The 24,265-nt window shown below is 34.3% G+C and overlaps 1 protein-coding gene across 5 annotated transcripts; it reads left to right on the top strand.

The window, feature by feature from the left end:
* Positions 1–1,126: 1,126 nt before the first annotated feature.
* LOC140796394 (ubiquitin-like-specific protease 1C) lies at positions 1,127–23,815 on the top strand. Of its 5 annotated transcripts, XR_012110448.1 has the most exons (15): positions 1,186–1,633; positions 2,110–2,161; positions 5,187–5,281; positions 5,374–5,648; positions 6,664–6,712; positions 11,425–11,501; positions 11,602–11,631; positions 11,723–11,818; positions 15,174–15,276; positions 16,410–16,504; positions 18,023–18,145; positions 21,062–21,176; positions 22,534–22,641; positions 22,725–23,019; positions 23,551–23,815. XR_012110448.1 is itself a non-coding variant. In XM_073149421.1 (14 exons), exons 1-14 carry the CDS (start codon positions 1,331–1,333, stop codon positions 22,869–22,871), a joined length of 1,668 nt encoding a protein of 555 aa, XP_073005522.1. In that variant the 5' UTR covers positions 1,127–1,330; the 3' UTR covers positions 22,872–23,407. The 5 variants fall into 5 exon arrangements, 3 of the variants coding, with proteins under 3 accessions (XP_073005522.1, XP_073005534.1, XP_073005543.1); XM_073149421.1 differs by lacking the exon at positions 23,551–23,815 and having other exon boundaries at positions 1,127–1,633; positions 22,725–23,407; XR_012110451.1 differs by lacking the exon at positions 21,062–21,176.
* Positions 23,816–24,265: the final 450 nt, after the last annotated feature.

Here is a 24,265-nt window from a genome sequence, read left to right as displayed (position 1 = left end):
GTCGTGTATGCTTTTAAGGCAAGTCTTAATTTGAGTCATATAAGTCTTTAGGGATAATTTGAGTAGGACTCGTTATATCTAACATTTATATATAGAGGGGCTGAGCTTCTTTATTTAAGCATCCAAATATTGAGAAATTATTTTAGCTTTGAATTTATCTTAGGAATAATAGTAAGATAATCTAGGAGTAGAAATAAATTAATTATAACCGTTTATTTTTCTAGGATTATATCTAATTTAGGACTTTAATTCTACCTTCAAACCCTAGCCACCATCAACTCCATGAGTCACCTTACCTTATGGCCATCCATCACTATCTTTGGTCATCTACCCCCTTCTGACGACCACCGCAATGTTGGATAATTATCAATCTGTCTAGTTTTAATCTTTTTCCACTATTTTAATTTTATCTTTTTAGTCGTTTATCTCAGAAACATGTGAAATTAAAGTCATTAGATTGTGACTTCCGAGGCTTCCTCCTATAAAAATATCATAATTTTTTTACATTCAAATCATCCCAGATTTGGTTCATAACACCGGAGTTGATGGTACGGGGAGCACCACTTAGCGGCGTGTGATGGCCTAAAAGGCAGCGAATGAGGTGGAGGTACCCAATGATAATGGAGGTGATCGGAGGGTTCTATTCGCCCCAAGAGTTGTTGCACGATATTGAAGGAGAGTGGGAAGGAGTAACGCCATGACGACCGTGGAGTACACCAATGCAATTTGTCGGAGAGGGTGAAGCGGGGTCGCGAGAGTTGATGGATCGCCGAAGAGATTGAGGGAGAGAAATGGGGATTAGTTTGAGTTTTTGAGAGTTCGGTAGCTTGATGGCGAAGAGATAAGGGTCTAGGAGTTACCAAGTTAGGGTAAATTATGGTGGGTGAGGGAGTGTTTTATGTTCACGAGTTGCATTAGTGTATAAGGTTAAAACATTTGTTAGTATTATATGGTATACGAGTATTTAAACATCCGATATCGGAATCCGTATCCCAGCAAATATGATATATTCGTATTCGAATTCAGATCTAGATATTTTAATAAACTGCTATCTATATCCATATTCGAATTAGGACGGTAAAATACTTTAACCCATATATGATCCAATCCGAGTTGGATAGCTGATAGGATGGGATAAAATCGTATTCGTTTTCACCCTGTGCTCCTCTTTTAGTGCTACTCCCACCTCATGCCGAGTAAACCCAAAGTCCCAAAACCCAGCCCTTCTTTCTTCTCTATTTTTTTTTAAAATTATGTAGGTTCTCTCTCCAGTCGCCCTTTCCCTTTTTTGTCATTGTTTAAGTTTTTTATTTTTCTGGGAGGTGGAGAGATGGCGAAGCTTCCTCTCCGCCTGGACTGGAAGGAGCTAATGCCAGGAAAAGACGATGCAGCGCCTCCGGAGGTGGAGGTGACAGCCGGCGGCGCCGCTGGAGGCGGTGGCGATTGCGGTGGTCGCAGAGAAGACCTTGCGGAGCTATCTGATAACCAGCTCCAGGATAAGATCGTACGGGCTCTGGAAACCTTATCCTCGGTTGTCGCATCGAGACTCTCTGACAAGGGCGAGAAGCTCCGCCGTTATCTCCAGCAGTTCCAGGAGGAGCTCGATCGCCGAAAGGTCGCGCAGAGGCTACAGGTATGGTGAAATATATAGGGAGAGAAGATAGGGACAAAGAAAAAAAAAGGTTCTTTTTGTATTAAGATCCGAATCGGTGATACTAAGATGAAGATTTGAGAGAAAACTTCTGTTCTAGGAAATGCAGGGTGAAGAATAGTAGGCTATGCCATTTAATGAGTTAAGAAAACCTTTAGGAGAAAGAAGAGTTTTTGAGTTAATATTGGGGAGGCAATAAGCAAAGGACATAAGAGCAGGAGTTTTTTGTGAACTGTGTTTATTCGATGCAAAGGAACTGAGTGGAATGTTCAATGGAATGGAATAAGTAGGATCATAAGAATATATAAATATTGAAAACTCTATTGAAATAGGTCACAAGAAAGGGAATCGTGAAGAGATTCTATCTTTAGGCAATATAACAGAAAACATACTATCTTCTATGTATGTCATGTCATAATTGGTTTTTAAATTTTATTGATTAGATTATGGTTTTGTAGGATGCTGGGAAATCTGATAGGGTCATGGAATCAAGAACTGCAGAAGCATCTGGTGGGCTTTATGTTTCTTGAAATGGTTGATCATTAGTATTAATTATATGGATGTCCTATATGAATTCCTTCCCCCCAGCAAGCTCCAAGCTAAGTGTCATGTGGGCGGATCAACGTATGATGTCCATATGTTATTAGAGGTCATTGCTGAATTGATAACCAACTGGAAAAAGAATAAGAGCTTCACTTCGTTTATTCTCTGTTGGTCAAAAAACTGAATGTCTTCTCGTGCTTTTTCTCACTTTATACTCCTTAATATTAATCTAATCAACTGGTTTTGTTGATCTACATATGTTTTACGTCAGCATTTTGTGTTTGTATTGGCCATCTCAATCATCATTATTAACTTCGATCTTCAACTCATTATTTCAGTGGCAGAGATGTGGTTTTATTATCAATCACTTCTTGCTTATTGCATATAAGACTCCTGTCACGAGCAAGTTTCTACATATTTTTGCCTTGTGCATTCTTGTATGTTCTGATGTTATAATTTATTCGTGGAAAGTGTTTGAAATTGGTAACCATGGGGCCTCAATTAGTTAAACAACTTAACCTAGACATTGTGTCCTTGTTTGGATTTCAAATTCTTTTTCATGTAAACACTCATACTTGGAAATGCATGGACACATTTCTATCATTCTTTTTGGAGATGCGATGTCTTTGAATTCCTCTTTGATTAAAATTAAAATTTTTTGAGTTCTTTTCTGACGGGAGGTTTATTAGGTGAAGCAAGTAGACAAGGTAGATTAATGTAGAGCTAGATGCCAGTAAAGAATATAGAAGTGCTTCCAATATTTGTTTAGATTGCATCTTTTTCTTGATTCAATTAGATGGCTATGAAGTATATGAGGGCACATTTTTTTGACTAAGGTGCCAGTATTGATTTTAAGTTATGGCAAGTTTGATGTATAACATTTCAAGTTCAACATTAGAAGATGTTGAAACAATGGATCAGTGTATTGATGAAAATACGGAAGAACCTCCAAGATGCACATATTGTACTGGATGAGTTTCTTGGTAGATTAAGCTGATTAATGACCAATGTAGATCAAATTTCACTTTATAGAAAATTACGAAACAGTATAATCATGGTTACATCATAAATTATGGATAATGAATGAGTGATGACATTAAAACATTGTTACCTTGGGTCTATATCACAACAAAAGTAATTGAAGGCTTATATCCAAAAATTCAGGAGGTTAAATTCAACTTATTCATTATCTAACTCCATTTTGTGCAATGTTCTCTGTTAAGATAACAACTTTCATATGTTGTAGCTGACCTTTTTAATTCCATTATCTTAAGGTATCATCTAATTTAGCATGAGTTGACCAATCACTTACCAGTACATCAATATCTTCCTCAGAAATCCAAATATTTCTGCTATATTTCCTATTATCTGTAACTTCAGTGGTTCAGCCATTTACTTTGTTAAGTATTAATACCACAAGAAAGTCAAATTGTTGAAGGATCACAGATCATGTTATAGTTTGTGTTTTAGAAAAATTAAACCAAGCTTACCTCATCTAATAGATCAAGTTAACAATCTATTTCATTTCTGAGAATGTGATCCTGCATGACATAATGATTGTAAGTAAGTTCAAAATTTTTGGCTGGAATGGTAAATTCTCCCTTTCTTGGAAATGAATCTGAAATTCAATCCAAACAGATAAAATTTATGGAATTTTTCTCTGTCTATCCGTACAAAATTTATTTTTATAGACTCGAAACGTGTACAATATCAACATTTATTACTTGTCTGTACCAGAAAGAGTGATTTGAGTGATGTTGACTGGTTCACGTGATATGATGATTTACACATCCGACCAGCATTCTTCTTGTTTAATACATGCCGGTACTCTATTAGTTTTATATGAACTGACGGGCATGCTATTTTCAGGTCACTGCAGCAATCCTTCATTTTTAGTGCATTGAACTTTGTATTCAATTCTTTTCTCTTAAATTTTCTTCTACCATATTTTTCCTCTTTAAGCTCTACAGATGTTCACCTTCTAGGTATGGCAGAACAAACTCCATCACATGTTACGATGAGAGATACTATATCTAAATTCTGAAGTCTCTAATCTATGCCTGACTTCATGAACTAGCTGCTTTAGTCACTAATCCAGCACAGCACAAGAATACTTTCTTATCCTTTGAGAACACAGTTATTTTTCTGTTAATTATATTTTCTCCCATCGCTGGTAGCAACAAAGTTTACAGAAAATGAATGTAATCTAGGGTAACATTGTTCCTGCTAATGAATTATATCATTGTGGGTTGACAGAAGTTCTACCCTTGCTATCCATGATGCAATCTGACATGACTCACCTTTATCTGAGCCTGTATCTCATTGGATGAAGATATCACAAGCCTTAGCTTTTGATAACTCTTACATGTGATGAGTTCTCTATGTTTAGGTACCTTTGTTGGAATTGACATATGTTGAAATTTCTTATTTCCTTTGGCTTGCTGGTCATGATTTTTTGGTGCAACCGCTTGTAGTTCCTTGTTATTGTAAACCTGCATGTTGCTTTGAAAATGCTGAGAATGATTATTCATAGTTTTATACCCCAATGATTTTGAAATTGCTGAAATGAGGTAGCATAACATTTATTTCCATTTTGTCTCTTTGACCAAGACCTCTGACCACTGAAAAAGTTACCAGTGTTACTAAATCTGTTCTTCTTCTCTTCTTTCTCTACTTTGTTGCATCTCTTTTTCTTCTATTAATTTTGTCTGGCCTTTTGTCATTTATCTTCGATGTGCTTACTTATGTTCATTTCAGACCTTCTGAATTTATCTTGTGCATGTTGAGAGAAGCGGCAACTTAATGGTGTACTGATATTGCTGGGATTTGAGCCCGGAAACACTCATATACGATGAGCCCCTTTAACTATCTAAGCATTATCCCATTAGCTATTATAATAATTATTATTGTTATTTATATAGCTTTTACTCTGCTGCTGCCATTGTTGTTGTTGTTGTTGTTCTGAAGCTGCTGATTCCTTATTGACATTCAGGGTCAATTAAAGGTTCTGCTGGAGACCAGGCAACAAAAGAACTTGACTCTCAATCTTCCTTTGCTGTATGCTTTATACAGAGATTAGAAGGCGAGGTACTGAACTAATAATTAATTTTATGAAAGACTTTAATTCTGGTACAGTGGTACCTCTGCTAGAAAAGGCATTTATATTTTCTTTACATCAGGAAGATGTTGCATCTTCTGAGGACTTGAGGGTTGCTAGCAATGACAAGTCCAAAAATATATCAGAAAATAATTTAAAGGTTAATGAAGAGAAAGAGCCTACTAAACTATGTTCACAGCTGGGGAAAATGTCCGTCAGACGATCACCTTTTAGATGTGTTAGCAGCTTTTCTAACACAGAAAGAAAGAGATCTTCAGATTGTGATTGTAAGGTTACTGAGTCATCCAGCATTTCCTCTAGCGTGGGCAAAAGACTTTGCAGTCTCTCTGCTAAAAGGTAAGTCGTTTTAGTCATTTGCTACTTGGATTCTTTGTAAAGGTTTCTCTAGATATTCGAAGGACACTTGTTTTAAACACTTCCATTTTCAGTATCATTCCTGATGCTGTATCTAATGATATGTTTATAGCTTACCACTTTGATTTAATAATGCCGTAGACAACCAAACATAATTCAGTTATAGCTTTTTAATCTTCTTTATCTTGCTTGTCAAGTTAATTTGAAAGTAAGGACTAAGGTTCAAAATATCGGGATCAGGATTGGTTGCTTGAAAAAAATATATTAAAATAATATGTATGGCCATCCGTTTTGAATGACTCAGATCGGAAATCAGCCGATCCGTTTGGCAGTACTAATCGGAATTGGCCAAAACTTCAATCCATGGTAAGGAATAAGAACTAGGTTGAAATTAATTTTCTTTGTTCACTTTTTTCTTGTTGGAATTTTATTTGCAATCTAATGTCATTGCAAACTTTTGCACATTATGGTTTGCCTTGAGCTAAACATTTCCTTTTCTAAGCTATAGAATAAGAATGTGAACCAATTAATTTCTTCTCTTCCAATTTGTTCTCATTAAATGTATTAAATGTGGTTTCCATCCAAGAGGAAGATTGTTGTTAGGCACTCGATTAGGGTTCTTTCTCATCAAGAAATGTACATATACATCATCCAGGGTTTGGGTGGGTGGGGGGTGGTAGTTGTAAGAGAGGGAGAAGAGAAGGAAGTCCATGAAGGTTTGATAGGTGGAAGCAGATCTATAAAGTGTGGCATATTTCCATGACTTCATAAATGATCATTTATAGAAGACTTAAATATCTATGTTTTACATCTTAATCTATCCTTTATGTATTTCTTGACATCATATATAGTGGATATATTTACTATTTTTCTTTAAATAGGCTCTGCATTAAAGCCTACATTGCATTGCTCATGATTCTTATTAAAGAAGAGTAAATGTAGTAGGGTATATGCTATTGCTCAAATATTTTACTTATCAACTACAAAACTTTTGCAGGAAGAGATCTTTAGAAGTTCGGGATTCAATGGGATTCAAGTCTAAAAAGGTTAGTTTGCTTTCTATCTGATATAGTATGTGCCCCTTTTGTTATTGATTACCAGGATACATATATAGTATCCAGTAGGATAACTTGAATAATTTGCTTTATAAACTTAAGGCTCCTACATTGGATGTTCTACTTTATTGTGTTGGAATTAGATACTAGCTGGTGATGCTCCTCTTCCTGGAGTGTATCAGTCTGATAGTATCTAATCTCTTCATGGTTATTTGCAAAAGCTAGCATTGCAATTATGTCTGTTGCAATTTGACATAGAAAATGCATGTCTTATCACATATTGATCCTCTATGGTTAATCCATTACTTTGGGGTTGTGCCTCCTAAAGGTTGTCATCCCAGAGGAATGGGGCATGCCGACTTGGCTTGGCATGTCATGCATGTCAACATGTGACACCTATGTTATCTTTCTCATCATTGCCATTTTACACTTACTGTTTTAGAGAACTTTTTCCGAGTACATGGAGGATACTAGGGCTTACGACATTCAATGATTGGTGGTGCCATGGCGGGTGCCTTGAACCTCAAGTGGGCTTCCAAATATATAACAATTACGTTTATAAGCATCATAAAAATTAGGGAAATTGATCAAAAACACTATACCTTTTGTTTTTGTTATCATTTATATCCCATCGTATGAATATTTATCATTCGACTCCTGTATTTTACCTAAAATAATTAAAAAACACTATATTGTTAATTTTGTTATCCGTTAGTTATCATATAGATAGTTAAAATAACTGTGACCATAATAACCTTAGATAATTTTTTTTAGATTAAAGTAAAAATAAATTGAGAACTAGAGTTTAAACTGAAAAGAGGGGTATTTTAGGTATTAACATTTTTTTATGTAAAAGAGAATGGAATATTTTCTATTCCATTGATAGCGGTTATGATAAAATTACATCAGGGGTGTTTTTTGAGGCATTTAAAGCAACATGTAGAGGTCAAATTATAAATACCCATCTAGTAGAATGTAAACGATAATAAAAGTAAAAGACATGGTGTTTTTGATAAATTCTTAAAAGAAAATTATTGCCATGTACTCAATGGAGAATATAAGATCTTTAAGCACTAAACATGTACTAGCCATTCCAATATGAAGCAATACAACTTCTGAATTAATAGAGAATAACAGAAGCAATATATGCTCTAAGAGGGTAATATTCATCTAAAAATAGAAGAAAAGCTAAACAGAGCAATAAAATGAGATATAGGAAAAGTTCTAGGCTTCAGTGTTGGAATTGGAATTGGCTGTTTAGGAAAATGAAGAAAAAGCATAGAAATCTGACAAATTGCTAGAAAAATAGGAAAACTGACATATGAAGAATTAAAATAGTCTCTCTCAGTCTCTTCCAACTCTCTCTCTCTCTCTCTCTTCCTCCTTTAGGTGGTTTTTTTAGATATGATCTCTTCATTATATGTCTCTCGTGGTGTGTGTGTGTGGTTGGGGGGCCAAGTTCAAAAGGTGAGAGAGAAGAAAGAAAAATAAAAAGGGTATAAGTTTGAATTAGTTTAAATAACTGATTTCTAACATCCTCACCAAGGGACGAGGCAGGGCCTTTCGTTGATGAGCAAGCTGAGAATGAACTTGGGGGGTGTTAGCGTATGTGTGCTCAAACAGTTCTTGTGATCCTACCTCACTCCAACTGCTGGAACCATGAAAAATTAGCCATGGATCTATCCAGTTTCCAATGGATTCTTCTGTTCCCATAAGACTGATTACACCAAGACCACGTGTGAGAGAGACCAGAAGAATGATGAATTTTGATCGACGAGCCATTTCGTGAATCAATGGAATCTCTCTCTATCCATATCTATTCTATCTTTAGATGACAGGCCAGGGCATTAGGTAGCCGCCCTTTAAAAGGGGAAGACCTTACCCAGTTCTCTTTAGAGGGCTTAGTGAAAAGGAAAGCAAAAACACTTTCAAGAGATCTGTGGCTGAGGTTTCGATAAGAGGTAGGGGATCCATTCGTGCCAACAATCTGACGGAATGGTCTAGGAAATAGTGTCTTAATTTCAGCGATGGCCTTAAAAGGAGTCTTCCTACCATACCATCATGCCTATGTTATAGTGCGTTAAGCAAAGCCAGAAGCAAGCAAGATGAGGAAGCGAAGCTTCATAGACAAGGTTCGTTCTGTGCTTGACTTACAAGCTTGTGTTCTGCGACTATAGGATGGATCTAAACTTAGAACTGGAAAGCCTCCGAGGTGTGTAAGTGCTTAGGCAACGAAAAAGAAATGTTCAGAAGGCATAGCTAGTGAACCACAGGTTCTGTCGTTCCCATAGCTTCTCCATTAATGGTTTGGTCCGAACTTTGCAATGGAGCTTCCAACAAAATTCGTTCCCGAGTCAATTTCCTATGAAGGATGAACTGAAAAGGCGGGCGAGACAGAAAGGGGGGGGGGGGGGGGTGGGGTATCAAGAATTTTCCTTAAACCTTTTAATAACGATACGATAGTTTATTCATGTCCAAGTTCAAAAGGTGAGAGAGAAGAGAAAAAAATAAAAAGGGTATAAGTTTGAATTAGTTTAAATAATGGTAAAAGAGTTCTCACATTATAAATTTACCCCTGAAATAGTCTACATTTATCGTTTATCATGTCTTATCAATGTCCTCTCACTTCTCTCTAACTCTGCTAGTGCTCATTTTTTTTAAAGAAGTGCTCCTCTTTCACTATGGCTGATGTATAAACAAATAGCATGAAAAAAAATGGAATGGAAATCCTCAACAGCTTACACCAGTGCACAAAAAATTCAATGGTCTGTTGTGGGCTTACAAGCCCATAAACCTACAAACCATCTTAATCCACTTACTACCAAGCTCATAATTTATCCCTAACCAAGTTTTAAAGGTAAGATAAATCATAAGTATGACTTTTTTACTTTTTCATGTCATATCAAAGATAATAATGACAACCTTATTCTACTTTAGTCCTCTCTCACTACTGTTGCCTTAGAAGCTTACTAAGACAGCAATACTATCTTATAAGTTATTGTGGACTTCTTTCATAAAAAAGAAGAAGAAATTCTCAACATCTTATACTGGTGCAAAAAAATGGGTTTATTACACTTAAGATGCTGAATTATCACCCCTTTCTATATACCTCTTCTATTTATTTTGTGACACATAAACTTCCTGAACTATTGAAAATATTCCTAAACTATTTTGGCCATCGGTGATATGAAAGTATGAGATGAAACAGTTCTTTTTCTTTTTTTGTCAAAACTATAGAGTTTTGGCTGCAATGGGGTTGGCTTTTAGCAAAAGCAGTGAAGTGAAGATATTTTAATTTAAAATGCAAACCAGTTCAAAATTATGAGAAGCTCATTATGGAAAAAAGAAAAGATCTATATTAAGTAGAACCTATTTGATTATGCAACATATTAGAGTTTGAATGAATTTAAATTCTAATTGCATTCTCAAGGAAATATGCGCATTAGTACATGGGTGTAATCGCCTAACTTACCTCCACAGAAATGACAGAAGAGAGATCCTGCAGAACCATCTGGTTGGCACTTGTTCACGGCCTGAACCTTGATCATTTCAAGCACTTATCTTAACATCTTTCTGCAAATATATGGTTAAAGTTCTGTGGATCTCATGATTTTAATCTACCGACTAATTCCACGTGGGACCTCTCTCTCTCTTTCCCATTAGATTAACTTCTCTTCATTAGATTAAGCTCATGTCTCTCTCACATCTCCACGATGAGAAACCCTACCATGTGTTCTATCTGGATGATCTCAATGGCCATGATCTCTCTCTCTCTCTCCCCCTTCTCTCTGACCACATTGATCTTCGACGAAGTTGATTATCAAGGTAATGTTTTCTGTTTTTCTTTCCCTCTCATCTCTTTTGTTGATTTTTCCTTGGTCTGTCATCACCCCTTTACTCATATCCACTGTTCCACAACACAGCAAAGTTGGTCCAACCTCTAATTTGATCTTTGTTTCAATTAATTCACTATGTTGTGATCTTGATGGATATAAGGTTATGTACTTATGAAAACTCAATTTCTGACATTTTTTTATAATGTTTTTTGAACTTTTGCTTATTTTTTAGATTTTCTAGAGCTTCATTTTTTTCATTAGAAAATGACCTGAACATACAAGATCAAAGCATTTTTGGAGATCCGAAATGTTTCAAACTGATCAAAACTCTGAAACATTTTTTTTTTCTGGTGTCCAAATCTGAAATCAAAACTTGAACTTCAAACCTTGAAGGCAACCAAATAACATAGTTTAGTGGGAGGGTCTAAATTTGCCATTGTTGGCTGCCGTGACCTCTTCTTAAAACTAGTTTTATACATATATCAGATACTGTATATTCATATATATGAGAGTTTTAAGGTTCATTGAGATATTGTTACCTCAATTCAGCTGCTAATTTTGAATTTAGATCTCTTGATAGGAAGAAGTATCATTTTCCTTTTGGAAATTCTGTAATGCTACTATGTAAAATCATGCTAAAGCTTAATAATGCTTCATATACATCATTATTCTGATCTGTGTATTTTTGCTTATTTAAAATAATTACTGTTACATTTACTATCAAAGGACCAGTTCTCAATATGCCCATAGTATCTCGTATACATAATTCACAAAGTTCAGGAGTTTGTGCATTTTCAGTGCATGCATTGCTTGAAGTTTGTACAATAGCAACCTGTAATTCGAATTATGATTCTGATGACATTGCAGATTCAGGAAGTGGTTCTTTTGGATGAAGAAGACACACATCCATCACTGCCAAAACATGAGGACAACTCCAATAAATGGTGAATAGTTTTCAATATAGCCACTTGTTATTTTGCCTTTTCATATTTCTGTATATTTTGCTGTCCTTTCTATCAGTTCATTAACTAAACTTTGTTTTAGGAAGGAGGTGAAGATATATTATCCTTCAAGGTGCACCTTCTCTTTAAATACTGGTCTTTTATTTGCCTTGGTCACTGCTGCAAATTTTGAAACCACTACATTTGCTATCACTTTTTGACAGGGAATTTCCTGATTCTGTGGAACTCTCTTATGCAGACATAAGATGTCTAGATCCCGAGTCATACTTATCGTCACCTATAATGAATTTTTATATTCAGTAAGTTTTATATCTTAACTCCTTACGTTATTCTGGTTGGGAAATTTGTTAATAAAGTTGCAGATAACTAATAATAACACAAAAATGGCTATTTTCACATGTTGTTTCAATAGTAAGTTGTAATGCATATCCTACAATTTCATTTTACCTTTTCATTAGGCAAGGCCTACTTATTTATGCTTAATAGTTAATTTATATCTTCCAACCATCAACCCCAGGGAGTGATTAAAAAAGTAGATTGAGTTAGGTAGCTTGGTGTCCTAAGAAGCTCAATTACATACACAGGACACAAATATAACATGATACACCATGTTTAGGACATGCCGGAATGAATAAAAGAAAAGCATACTTTATATGTTTATATAAATTTATATATTATTGATGCATCTAAATAAATATTTTGCTAACTTATAATGTAAATACACAAGCATGGTCCATTCATGAGAGATCAAGTTTGCACAAAAGCACAAAACATATCATAACAGGTCACAAATGATTATGCTAATATGTATAATACGATTCAATAAATGGCTGACATTAATTTCTCTTTGGATATTACAATTATAGGTTGTACGTTTGCAAATTACTATTACAGTGAATGAAATAGGAAAATGTGTGATTTTTGCACCAATTTGCACTAAGGTTATTTTTTATGTGATTTCTACATCACATTTCTTCAGCATATGAAGAAAATTGTTGCAATAGATGATTTCTTTTAATAAATTTCTGCAGCATATGATAAATATTGTGTCTGTAATGTGTTTTGACAGTGTCCGAAAGTGTCCAATGAGTGCCCTAGTTTGTTTTGTTTTTTTCTTATATAATTACCATTGAAAACTATTAAAATATCATAATTGCCCCTACATTCTTTAAATATCGTAATTACTACTGAAATCTTTTGACTCTTTTAGAATTACCATTATGGTTAATTTTTGATAGAATATTCCTAATATATGGTTGTTATTTTGTTAAGGTTGAAAAATGCATCTAAAATTCTAAATGACTGAACTACCCCTTCTTTCTTATGCTTGGAGTGTAAAGTATTTATCACTAGTTTTTTCTTGCAAAAGATTAGATATTATTTTTTGTACTATGATATTAGGTAATATTAGATAGTTTTCCAATCATTTTAAGTAATTTATATGTGCGGAAATGGTATTCTTTTAAGCTAAGTTCAGTTTTAACTGTGATTAGTTATATTTAATGTAAGATATGGCATTTTTGAAAGAGCTCAATGATTTCGGTGGCAAAAAATATATTTAAAAATGTAGTGGCAAATTATGGTAATTTGAAAATTTTCAGTGGCAACTATATAAAAATCCTTTTATTTTTATATTTTTTAAATATCAGAGACTTATTTGAATTGTCCTACATATGTCCGACGAGTGTTCGACATGGACACAACATGCTACTTTGAAGTGTCCATTCTTTCTAGTTGGTGTCCAGTGAGAGCCTTTGTTAAGCAAACCAAGGTTCGAAAAATCGGGATCGGAAGCAGTCTTCTGAAAAAACAATACGTATTGGCCGGATCGGCCGTATCGGTCGCCTAGATCGGATCGAACCTTTTAATTACATAACATTTTAAATATTATTTAAAAATATAGGAAAACTTCTAAAAATTTTAAATTTTTTTACCAAAAATAAGAAAAAAAACTATGGTGCAATAAAAATTGAAAAGAAGAAGAGATTAGAAAGAGTGTGAGTGGAATAAAATCAAACAAAAAAAACTATGATGCAGTAAAGAAGAAGAAAAGAGAAGAAAAAGGGAGAGGGGAAGAAATGAAAAAACTGAGCGAGAAATAAAAAAAATTAATTAAAAAATTATACCAGAGTTTGTCGGAGTTCATCGGAGCTAAATCTCTCCGTAAGAGAAACAATGATTATATGTAAGGAGAGAAAAAAAGAAAGAAAGTGAAAAAGAAAGAAAAAGAATAAGAGAGAGTGAAAAGAAAGAGAGAGAGAGAGAGAAACAGAGAAAGAATTCGGATCATGCCTGGATCGGCCGATACGGCAAAACATGAAGCAAACTATAATTGTTTATCCCAACAAGTGATAGTGAAGAGTGGAATACAAGCCTCACCAGGATGTGGTAGTATGTAATTAAAATTCTTGCACCATTTTAGACGTGTTAGTGAATAAGATAATCTGGGGAAGAAAACTATTAGAAAACTATTGGCATCATTTGGTTGAAGAATAAGATAATCCAAGATTAGTGCTGTTTAGAGGGCAATTATCCTTGTTCACATTTTGTGTTTGGTTGCATTATAGAGAATTAGAGGGTCTAATCATAACCATGAATAAGAACGCCGTTGATTTCATTGTGAAAGGCATAGCACGATGTATTATAAGGGTTATTATGGTAATTTTGTATGATTAGGGAACCAAGTATCCTAACCACAACTCTAAGATAACAACGGTCTTATAAGATAGCATTGTTGCCCTAGTAAGCTTCCAAAGGCAGCAATGCTGAGAGTACTCTAGAGTGGGAATGTTATTGTCACTTTTAATGTGGTGTGGAAAAGTGAAAAAATCTTCCTTATGGAGGAAAATTGAGGATGTGAGAGAAAAATTGAAATAGGGGTTTCATTATTACTTTTGATGTGATATGAAAAAGTAAAAAACAATTTTATTTTTAAGAAAACTGAGGATATGTCATGTAATAAAACAGAATGCCTTTTGTAGTTAGTACCAAAATATTATTATTAAATTTGTAAAAGTGCAAGTAATTTCAAGGGTAAATTTGTCATTTGTGAACTCATTTAGCATCATTTAAACTTGTACATATTCTTTTTCTCTATCCTCTCACTTTTTGTGGTTAGGGATAAACTACCATTTGGTTACTAAATCTGGTTTGCATTTCCTAGCCAAATTCAAGGAAATTCTTACACTCGAAAATCGAAACAAACGTCACCTAATTGTCCTGGAATAAACTATTAGGTATAATTAATAGGAAAATTAAGAAAAAAGTTATGCTTTCTTCTGTTCCTTTTCTACACTATTGATGAAAGCTAAACCAACTCATCCAAGCCTATGGAGTAGAATATGAATTGGCACCATTAATATCAAACTTGAGTTGGGCCAACTTGGCAGTTAGCATATGCCACATTATAATATTTTATTGGTGATAAGCGAACTTACAACTAATTAGATAATCTAAGTGCTTGTAGTTCTAATTAATATCATGAGATGCTTGATTCTGTTACACTAAAGTTGTTCTATTTGTCAGCTCTCAGCGTTCTTTATAGGATTGTGAATCTGTGCTGCTTACTCCATTAAGGCTTCCTTATTTTGGCCTTTGCTCATGCATTTGTACATGCATGCTTATTTTCTTTTCAGCTAATACTTGTTTTGGCAGGTATCTACAAAGACCACAATCTCTGACAGGTAGACCAAGAGGCGAATATTACTTTTTTAATACATACTTCTATAAGAAACTCGAAGAAGCTATGTCATGCAAGGTATGGCAACATAATGCATTGAGTGTTGATGACTTCTGCAACATCGATTCAATAGTATGAAGTTTCCTAGCCGATTTTTTTTATGATCTGAATGAATAGTTGGAAGAAAAGACATGTAAACATATAGTTCAACAAATCACTCAATTAGCATATTGATACTTATTCCTTATTGTTTTTTAATTTAACTTAGAAAGTCTAGTGTGCAATTTTCTTATAAATTTCCCGTCATGCAAATTAATGAAGATCGGTTATGGTATAATGTTTAATTAGGAATTAAATCCTTAGGCATAACGAAAGTTTTTCTTTTTAGGGTAACTTAGAATTTTGCATACTATAGAGTTTAAACCAAGTTGTGTCAGATTATTTCTTTTAAAACTTACCCTGTGTAGATTATATTATCTTTTTTTTTGTTGACCTACTTTATATTTATTTTCTTCCATTTTTTTCTATATTATTAGCCCTTTACATTAAAATTTTTCCATTTGTTGTGCATTGTTGTTCTTACATGGAGATAATTGTTTGATTGATCTATTCAATCAGTCTGCTTTCCTAGTTCTTCGAGAAATTTTTGAGGAATTTAGTTCTTTTTATTTCATTCTTTACCATCATTTTTGTCTCATAGTTTCCATAATATAGGTCCAGAACTGTTCCTCTTGTTCAATAGGAGGATGTTTTAAATTGGTCAATTTTCTTGACCTCGAACACTATATTTGGTCATTGTTAGGTTTTTTTATCCTTTTTTTCATATTAGGCAACCTTTGACAGCAGATTTTTATAACTTTTTGCCAATGTGCCATTAACCATGCAGAGAAGCAGTCTAGTTGTGGGATCATATTATAACTTTACATTTTCCTAGTTTCTACATAGTTATTGTACAATAGCTAGGTTTGGAATCAGAACTACTTTTTATTCATGCTCATTGCTCAAGTAAGCCCTGTAGCTATCTTCTGGTTCTTCGAACATCAAACCACAGATGATTACAAGCCCATCTGACTTTTAAATTATTACATTTTTATCAGGAACCAAGATTGGCTTATTCTTCCTATTTTTCCCTATAATAATCATCGTGAATGCTATTCATTACTTGCAAAAAGATACGTCCTAATTTGAACTGCTTTGTTCTGTATTTGCAGGGAGATAGGAAGGCAAGTTTCTTGAGACTAAGGAGATGGTGGAAAGGTGTAAACATATTTCAAAAGGCGTATATATTCTTGCCAGTTCATGGAGAGTATGATTCTTCTTTTACTGTAGACATCCCAATATTGTAAAAATTCACTTTCACATGCATATGCGGCATGTATGCAGTTGTTGGCGGTCAATATGTGGGCACATAGGCATATGCGGTCTGCATATGTGACCTATATATGGTTGTTCTGCATATTGCATATGCCGAGCAGTTAACCAACCACCACTGCCTATGTGGCTGCAAATGTGGTTTATGTGGCTGCCATTTAAATCAGTGAATAGTTCTACTATAATTACATAAAACATAGTTCAAGGAGTGTTTATTTGTTGTTACGAGATTTAGAGCAGAAGTAAAGATATAAGGTAGACAAGTGTCTGCCCCTATGGTGGATTTTAAGCTTGGCGACTGTCTTGGATGATTTAAGCTACTACCACAGTTCCATGGGCTTCCCTTGGCTGGTTGGGTTGATGTGTGCTGAAGTTGTCTCCTATTAGTCCTTGACTTGATATATCTGCTTCTTGTTTAACTTAAACCTTTAGACTTTAGTTTGGACTTCTTGTGGTCCATATATTTGTTAAACTTACTATGGATATGGCCTTGTCATGCCCTTACAAGAAAAGGGAATGCTGTCATCCAGGTCCTCTTGGTCCTTTTGGTATCTTAGTTCGGTATATCAACTACTAACCTTGTAGTATGGTTGGGGTCTTTTCACCAACCTTGGTCCATATGTCCCAACCAGCAACAATAAGAGGATATATAGTCTCTGTCATGGCAGATCCTTTTCCTGGAGCTGTCAACCCTCAATTTTTTTGTTTGTTCTCCATGGATTGCATTACTATTATGTTTATTGTTATCAGACTAGATGGTTGGCAGATATGCATGAACTATGGTTAATTCTTTTCATGAAATACTTACGCTAGTATCATTTGCATTTTAGCCATGAGAATGGCAGTTTATTCAGGAAATCATCTGTTCTAGTACCCTTATTAGATTATTCACATTGATTTGAAATTACTTCCTTTATTTTCTCCCATGTCTTAACAACCCTCTTGCTGCAAACACCATGTTGTCTCTTTTGGATTTTCAATGAATATATGCTACCAAAGCTATACTAAATTGGAGGTTCTTGTTTCTTAAAGTTTATGTCTATTTCTCTTGAAGTACCTTGTAGAGCAAGCATGGACGCCTTCAACATTGTCCTTGCATATTTACTAGGTTCCTATTCATAGTGCACCAAATATGTTTTCAGACTGTTTCACAAGCCTTCTTCTTCCTTCTATCAATCGTCCAAAATTGTTTTGTTAATTTTCCCCTAAATTCTTAAAAATATTCCCATTCCGGTGATTATCATCTTATTTAGCTGAAATATTAAAATCAACCCTGGTTTTGTTAAAGTTTTACTTCCATGCCTCTACCTTTTTCAAATTGGTTGAACAAGGTACACTTACGGAGAGAAGATATGTACATTAATGAAGAGAAGATACATTAACCTTTTTCCGTTGGCTGATGGTATTGATATTCCATTGAGTTTCTAAATTTCTACAATTTTTGTTTAATCAGTTTGCATTGGAGCTTGGTGATCATTTGCATACCATCACAGGAAGATGAATCAGGTCCCATTGTACTTCATTTGGATTCACTGGGTCTTCACAGCAGTAATTTAATATTTGATGTTATTGACAGGTACAGGTTCTGTGAGAATTGTCCCTTTATAACCCTGATTATATGGTCAATAATTTTCAGTCTTATTTTTGTGTAGTTAGACTTAGAGTGCATCCTAAGTTGCTCTTTATAATAATTAACAAGGTGCTTCGGATGTAATGTGTCAATTCTCTTTGTTCATCAGTTCCATAATTAAAAATTCTTTTCTTGTTTAATGTAGTTGTCTTCAAAAGAAACTTGAGGATTCTTAGAATTAAAATTGGATGTAAAATGTCACCATTGTCACTTTTCTTGTTTAAAATCTTGTAATATCAAGGCAGAAGCATGAAATAAATTAATAATAAAACTTGCATTCAATAAGTCTACTTGGTATTCTATATATGCAGAGAAGAATGTGCCCTGCACGGGGGTGGGGGTGGGTGGGTGGAGGGGGGAAAGGAAAGGGAGAGGGGGAGAGAAGAGTCCTTGGAGAGTTCATATAAGGATCTTGCAGATGAGGAAAATGACAGTTATCATATACCGCACTCATTTCAGACCTTAAACTTTAGTTAATGCTTTTAAGTTATAGGTCTCGGGTTGGGTTTGGTGTTGAGGCAAGACCAAAATAAAGTATCCACATGTTTTTCCCGGTCTGGTAGGTGGGTTCAGACTTGCTTTCACCTGACCCAAGTCAAATGCATCATCTTCCTCGCTCCCCCCAGTTGTCATCCTTTCCTGTTCATCTATTCTGCCACCTGCTACCTCCCATCTTAGTTGTCTTCTCCATTTTCCTCCTCCTAGCAATCAGCTTCTGCCCTTTTTGCTCAATTCTTGAACCAAGCATCTTGTCAACATGGATAGGAGGTGTTGGAGAAAGAACAATAAGACAATTGATAGCTCTGCAACAAGGCAAAAATGATATATGAGACAGAATGGATCAAGCATTAACTGGTCCTTTTGTCTTGATAATGTAGGTATTTGTCATCAGTATGTACTGCATACTGTAGCATGAGTATATCTAAGATCTTAGTATCTTACTAATAATCATGACAAAGATATACATCACTCTACAAAGTATTTTGCCTACAAATCATTGTTACAGTGGTTTAGGCAAATCATCTACAAGGCCGATATAGTGAATTCTGAAAACATGGATACGATATGTTAAGAATACGTATGATATATAATATATATTTGTCTACAACTAAGATTATTGTTGACAGGTGATAGTACATAAGCACATCTATAACTTGTGATGCTTATTAATTACAAGACTAACCATTTAGTATTTGGAGAAATTTGATTTATAAATCATGAGTTGGCTATGACACGAAATCCTAATATAGGTCTCCAAATTTATAGATCATTCTCAGTATGTAAACCTTTAGGGTCATCATTTATATCAATAACTTTTTCTACCTAATAGGAGATTGTCAATTTGATTTAACTTTAAACTCTCAAAAGTATCAAAGAAGTATCGTAAAAGAATTATAGAAGCAACAAATGGCAGTGTCAAACAACACCCCCATGTTGATCAGCACTTGCCGTGCTGATGGTAGCACGACACTTAGCCAGTGCCAGTGGCATACCCCCATGCCGAGCTATGCCGGTTCGACATGAGTGCGTGCCGACGTGGAGCCTATTTTTTTCTTTTATATTTTTATCAATTATCATCAATCAACTATAAATCATTTTCTTAACAAATATGATATGTCATGTGAAACTCATTTTTTTAAGAACTTTTTAATATTTTCATCAATCATTATTAATCAACTTTAGTTTTTTTTTCTTATTATGTATATTCCTATTAGAATGACAACTTTATTCACCAATCAACCACGGAGTAGAATTTATTAGAGACAGAAGAAATAAAAATGACCATCTCAAACTCAACACAATTACAGTCAGATTAGAGTACTCAAATCTATAGATAGTAAGACATCAAAAGAGGTGCGCTCATAGGATGATGAGTTTAGCATCATTACCATCATATCAATCACACCAATCAGAGCTATAATACTCTTATTATACTCTATATCCATAATTTGTATATGCTTATGATGTGCTTATACAGGTGTCGGTCATTTTCATGCACGTTTAATATCTATATCATATTATAAGAGAATTACAAAATTCATAAAATTCATATTTGCATGAAGACTATGTGATGTTATAATGAGCAATACTATCAATAGATGAGTTTTAAAGATTATTGACAATATTTAATATAATATTCTCATATTATTCTTGTGCCGACAAATGAAGTTTTTAATCCACCTTGTCATTCTATGTTTAACTAGATAGTAATTTTAATTACTGAACTATTATCAATTAATATTATTTGTTGAATGTTATTATATGTTTGATTATATTATAGAGTATTTAATCATATTATGGAATATTCAATTATTAATATTAGTTTTAATGAATGTATCAAATCATATTATGTGTTGAATAATATTTATATTTGACTATTGCTATACTTTTTAACAAAATGGATTATTTATAAAAATAATTTAAAGATAAAAGACTACAATGTAGGTTTTAATACATTTATTTAAACCAAAAATAAAAAATTGGCATGTTGAAGACTTAAAAATATCTCTAAATATTCTAAAATTTTGTTAAAAATATGTTCAAGATGTGTCACTAACATGTCGAGGCATGCTGAGAGCCTGCCAACGGCATGGCACATGCTATCATTGTATAGAAGTATTCAAGGATGTCTGCTTTTCTATTTTATTTTGGATAATGTCAAATATGTAAAGGAATTACGCGATACATATTTTGTGAAGTATCAAACAAGTATCATTTGCGATACAGTGTCTGATATTTATTCCTAGGCTATAGAAGTATATATGCTTGCTGCCCTCTTTCTGACCAGATTGCATTGTTTGATTTTATTAAAATACTTCTCTATTTAGATCGTCAAGCCTAGTGCGGTATTTTTTATTGTAGATATTTAAAAGAAGAATGGGATTACATGAATCAAAATGCTCCGATCCCAGTACTTCCTATATCAGAAAGGATATGGAAGCATCTTCCTCGTAGGATTGAGAGAAAAAGAATTATGGTAAACCTCTAATTTACTATGCAGCTCAAAATTCTTTCTGCATTACATGTTTACATGATACAGCTTGGTTGTTAATGCTGCACTGGTTTTTTCCCCCTAGTTGCAAAATCTCATATCATAGTCATATGCCACAAATATTACTAAGCATTACATCATCTGACACATCTTGTTATTGTACTGTCTCAGTTCAATTCAGTACTTGTATAATAGGTCATAATCTGATGCATTACACAAGAATGACATTAAGCATATCTGTTCATGTCTGATATCTCTGTTCTATTCAATTAGGATGAAACTGGGACATACTTTTGTGGTCTATAAGAATATTTTTCTGAATAATTGCACATGTTCACATGTTCATTTATGTGTCTCTATATGCATGAGAAGAAAAATCAGAATTTCTTACGTAAGTTGAAATGTGTGCATCAGTTAGACGCCCTTGTTACTCGTTAACGGAGAGGTAGGTATCTTTCGGGTAGAAATCTCATATTTTCTTTGGACATATTCCCCAAAAGCAAGCACTCATTTCCTCAACAAGCAAAGGCCTTGCTGCGAAGGGTTGCTATCTGACTTGCTGTTTTTAGGAGTTGCTAGTCTTGAAATGTTTATATTTATGAATTGCTTCTGAAAAATATCAAATCACGACAGCTATTGAAATACATATTCTCTTACTGTTGACAAATGAATGCTTGCAGTCAAGAAATTCAGAGGCTAACAGAAACTCATTTGAAATTAAGAATGTACTATTTTAGAGCTGCTTCTGTCGCTGAGTATCCTTTAATCAAATAAATAATCAACGATGTTCTTGTTTCTTTTGTGGAGGATGTGTTTACTTGCTGATACATATGGAGATAAAATAACCTGTAATTTGGAGACACCGTTACTCTTCATTTTTGTGCATGTGTTTTCCTTTGTAAACAGTATTATAAGAGTTAACTCTTCTGTTCTGATCTCAGACACGACTGATCTGATAATTGCTACAAATATTGGTAATTGAACAAATCCAGAAAAAAGTCTTAAGAGTTATTTACAACTCAATATAATACATTTTTTAAACTCAAGAAATCAATTTGCACCTGTATATAATTTGGTAGAAGAAACTTTTTCACTTTTGTCTTTCAAACGCCAACTTGCTGTCTGGTCTGCCTTTATTTGCATGTTGGGTGATATAATAGTTTCCAATAGAAGTATCTCTATTATCATCTTTCTTTTCCTCTTCCTCATTACTCCAAACATTTAGAAAGGATAGTAGTTACCAGATCTGTATATATTGCTTTAGTTACTATGTAAACTTGCATTCTTTCTGATGGTGGCAACTATACACTTCCATGTGGTATTACCGACCCTTTTGCACCAGGTTCCTCAGCAGAAAAATGAGTTTGATTGCGGGCTATTTGTGCTCTACTTTATGGAACGATTTATTGATAAGGCCCCTGAAAGGCTTAGAAGAAAGGATCTCGCCATGGTTAGGCAAAATATGCTTCTATCTTATCTTACTATCCAATGATTTGAGAAAATTTCCATTTCCTGACCCTTCTACCAATGCAGTTTGGTAGCAAGTGGTTTCAGCCTGAAGAAGCTTCTGCTTTGAGAGAGAGAATACGCACACTGCTTCTTGAAGTATTTGAGACAACTAAGTCAGAGAATGGCAAAACAGAGTTAACATCCTCCCCAAGATCCTCTGGTGATGATTGAAAATGTTAAGTGAATATGTGAGCAGGCTTGGCGACGGTGTTATTGTGATTATTTATTGGGTGCAATCTGGGGCTGCATGCATAACTGGTTGGAGATAATACGAGGTTTAGCATCACTAAACATTACCAGCTTCAAGGGCTCTATCCAAGTATGAGAACTGCTTAACTTCTCCATAAATCATAGGAAGATGTGCTTTGGAATCTTGCATGCCTGTTCCCAGAATATGCTTAAAATTTTATGGTAATGAAAGAGAGGATAAGTTTCATTTAGGATGAGTTGAGTAGCTTATGATAACAATCCTATTATTTCCATCTTGGAATTATCCTTTTTCTCCATCTCAACCGAGTACAGGTTGTGGAAAGAAATTTTGAAAATGTACAGTTCTGTGTAGTTCATACATTGATAAGGGGCAATTATATGATGTAAATGGAATACCATGAAACAGTAAAGCCTTCATGTCCTCAACTCCTGAAACGTCAATATTTTCCTTCCTAATCTACATTGTTTAATGAATAAGATGTGTGATTATGAACCTACTTTGTTATTTTTTTTTCTTCTTAAAGGTGCATTTGCATGCAGTGTTCCCTGGAAAGCTTGTTTTTTCGGTATATTTTCTAAATCTAATAGCGCTTTGAAATCCTTGCGACTGGTATCTCATGTTTATCGTCACTTGATTCAGGTCTCTCTGATCTTCCTGTCATCCTGTGATGGTGCATTCAATTGTACTTACGCAACGGGGAGTATTCCCCCCCCTGGTTTACGTATCCTCTCTCTCACTAGTATGATTTGTTTTACAAGACTGCACCGTCGAGTAATGTGTAATGTGTAGTTGATTAAATGAGCTTGGCTTGTTCCTTGCTCTTCTTATTTGCTGTTAAACTCTATTTGGATAGTTTACCGGAGAATAGATGAGAAATATCAGATAAAGTAAAATTTTGTTTGCACCTCTCTTTGAGTCATTGAATTTTATTCTCTTTTATCTTCTTTTATTTGAAGTAAAAATACCATTTATTGCTGATTGTAATAACCATAATAATAATAATAAAGAAAAATGGAAGAAAAAAGAAAGAGATATCGATAAGGAAAGGAAAGAGTTTACTCTCTATAGCATGCCTCTGTTGTTCTCTACTATATCTATATATAGTGAGAGATAGTGATAAAATCATTTAGGACTCACAGCAAAGAGTTACATTAAATTGTAACTCATGCAATCGACTTGTAACCAAACCAACTTGGTTGAGCCAATTAATTAACTAATTAATAATTAAACTAGGACTAACTAAAATGCATCTGTTCACCATGTTTCGTCCACCTTGTCATCAAGGTGTGAAATCTGAAAATTACTCTGTGGATTCCGATTTGTCCATCCAAGTTGCAGGTTCAATCAAAGTTCT

This window comes from Typha latifolia, chromosome 1 (assembly GCF_019914945.1).
Source record: "Typha latifolia isolate L0001 chromosome 1, TyphaL0001v2, whole genome shotgun sequence".
NCBI lineage: Eukaryota > Viridiplantae > Streptophyta > Magnoliopsida > Poales > Typhaceae > Typha > Typha latifolia.
This window is presented reverse-complemented; position numbering and strand designations above follow the sequence as displayed.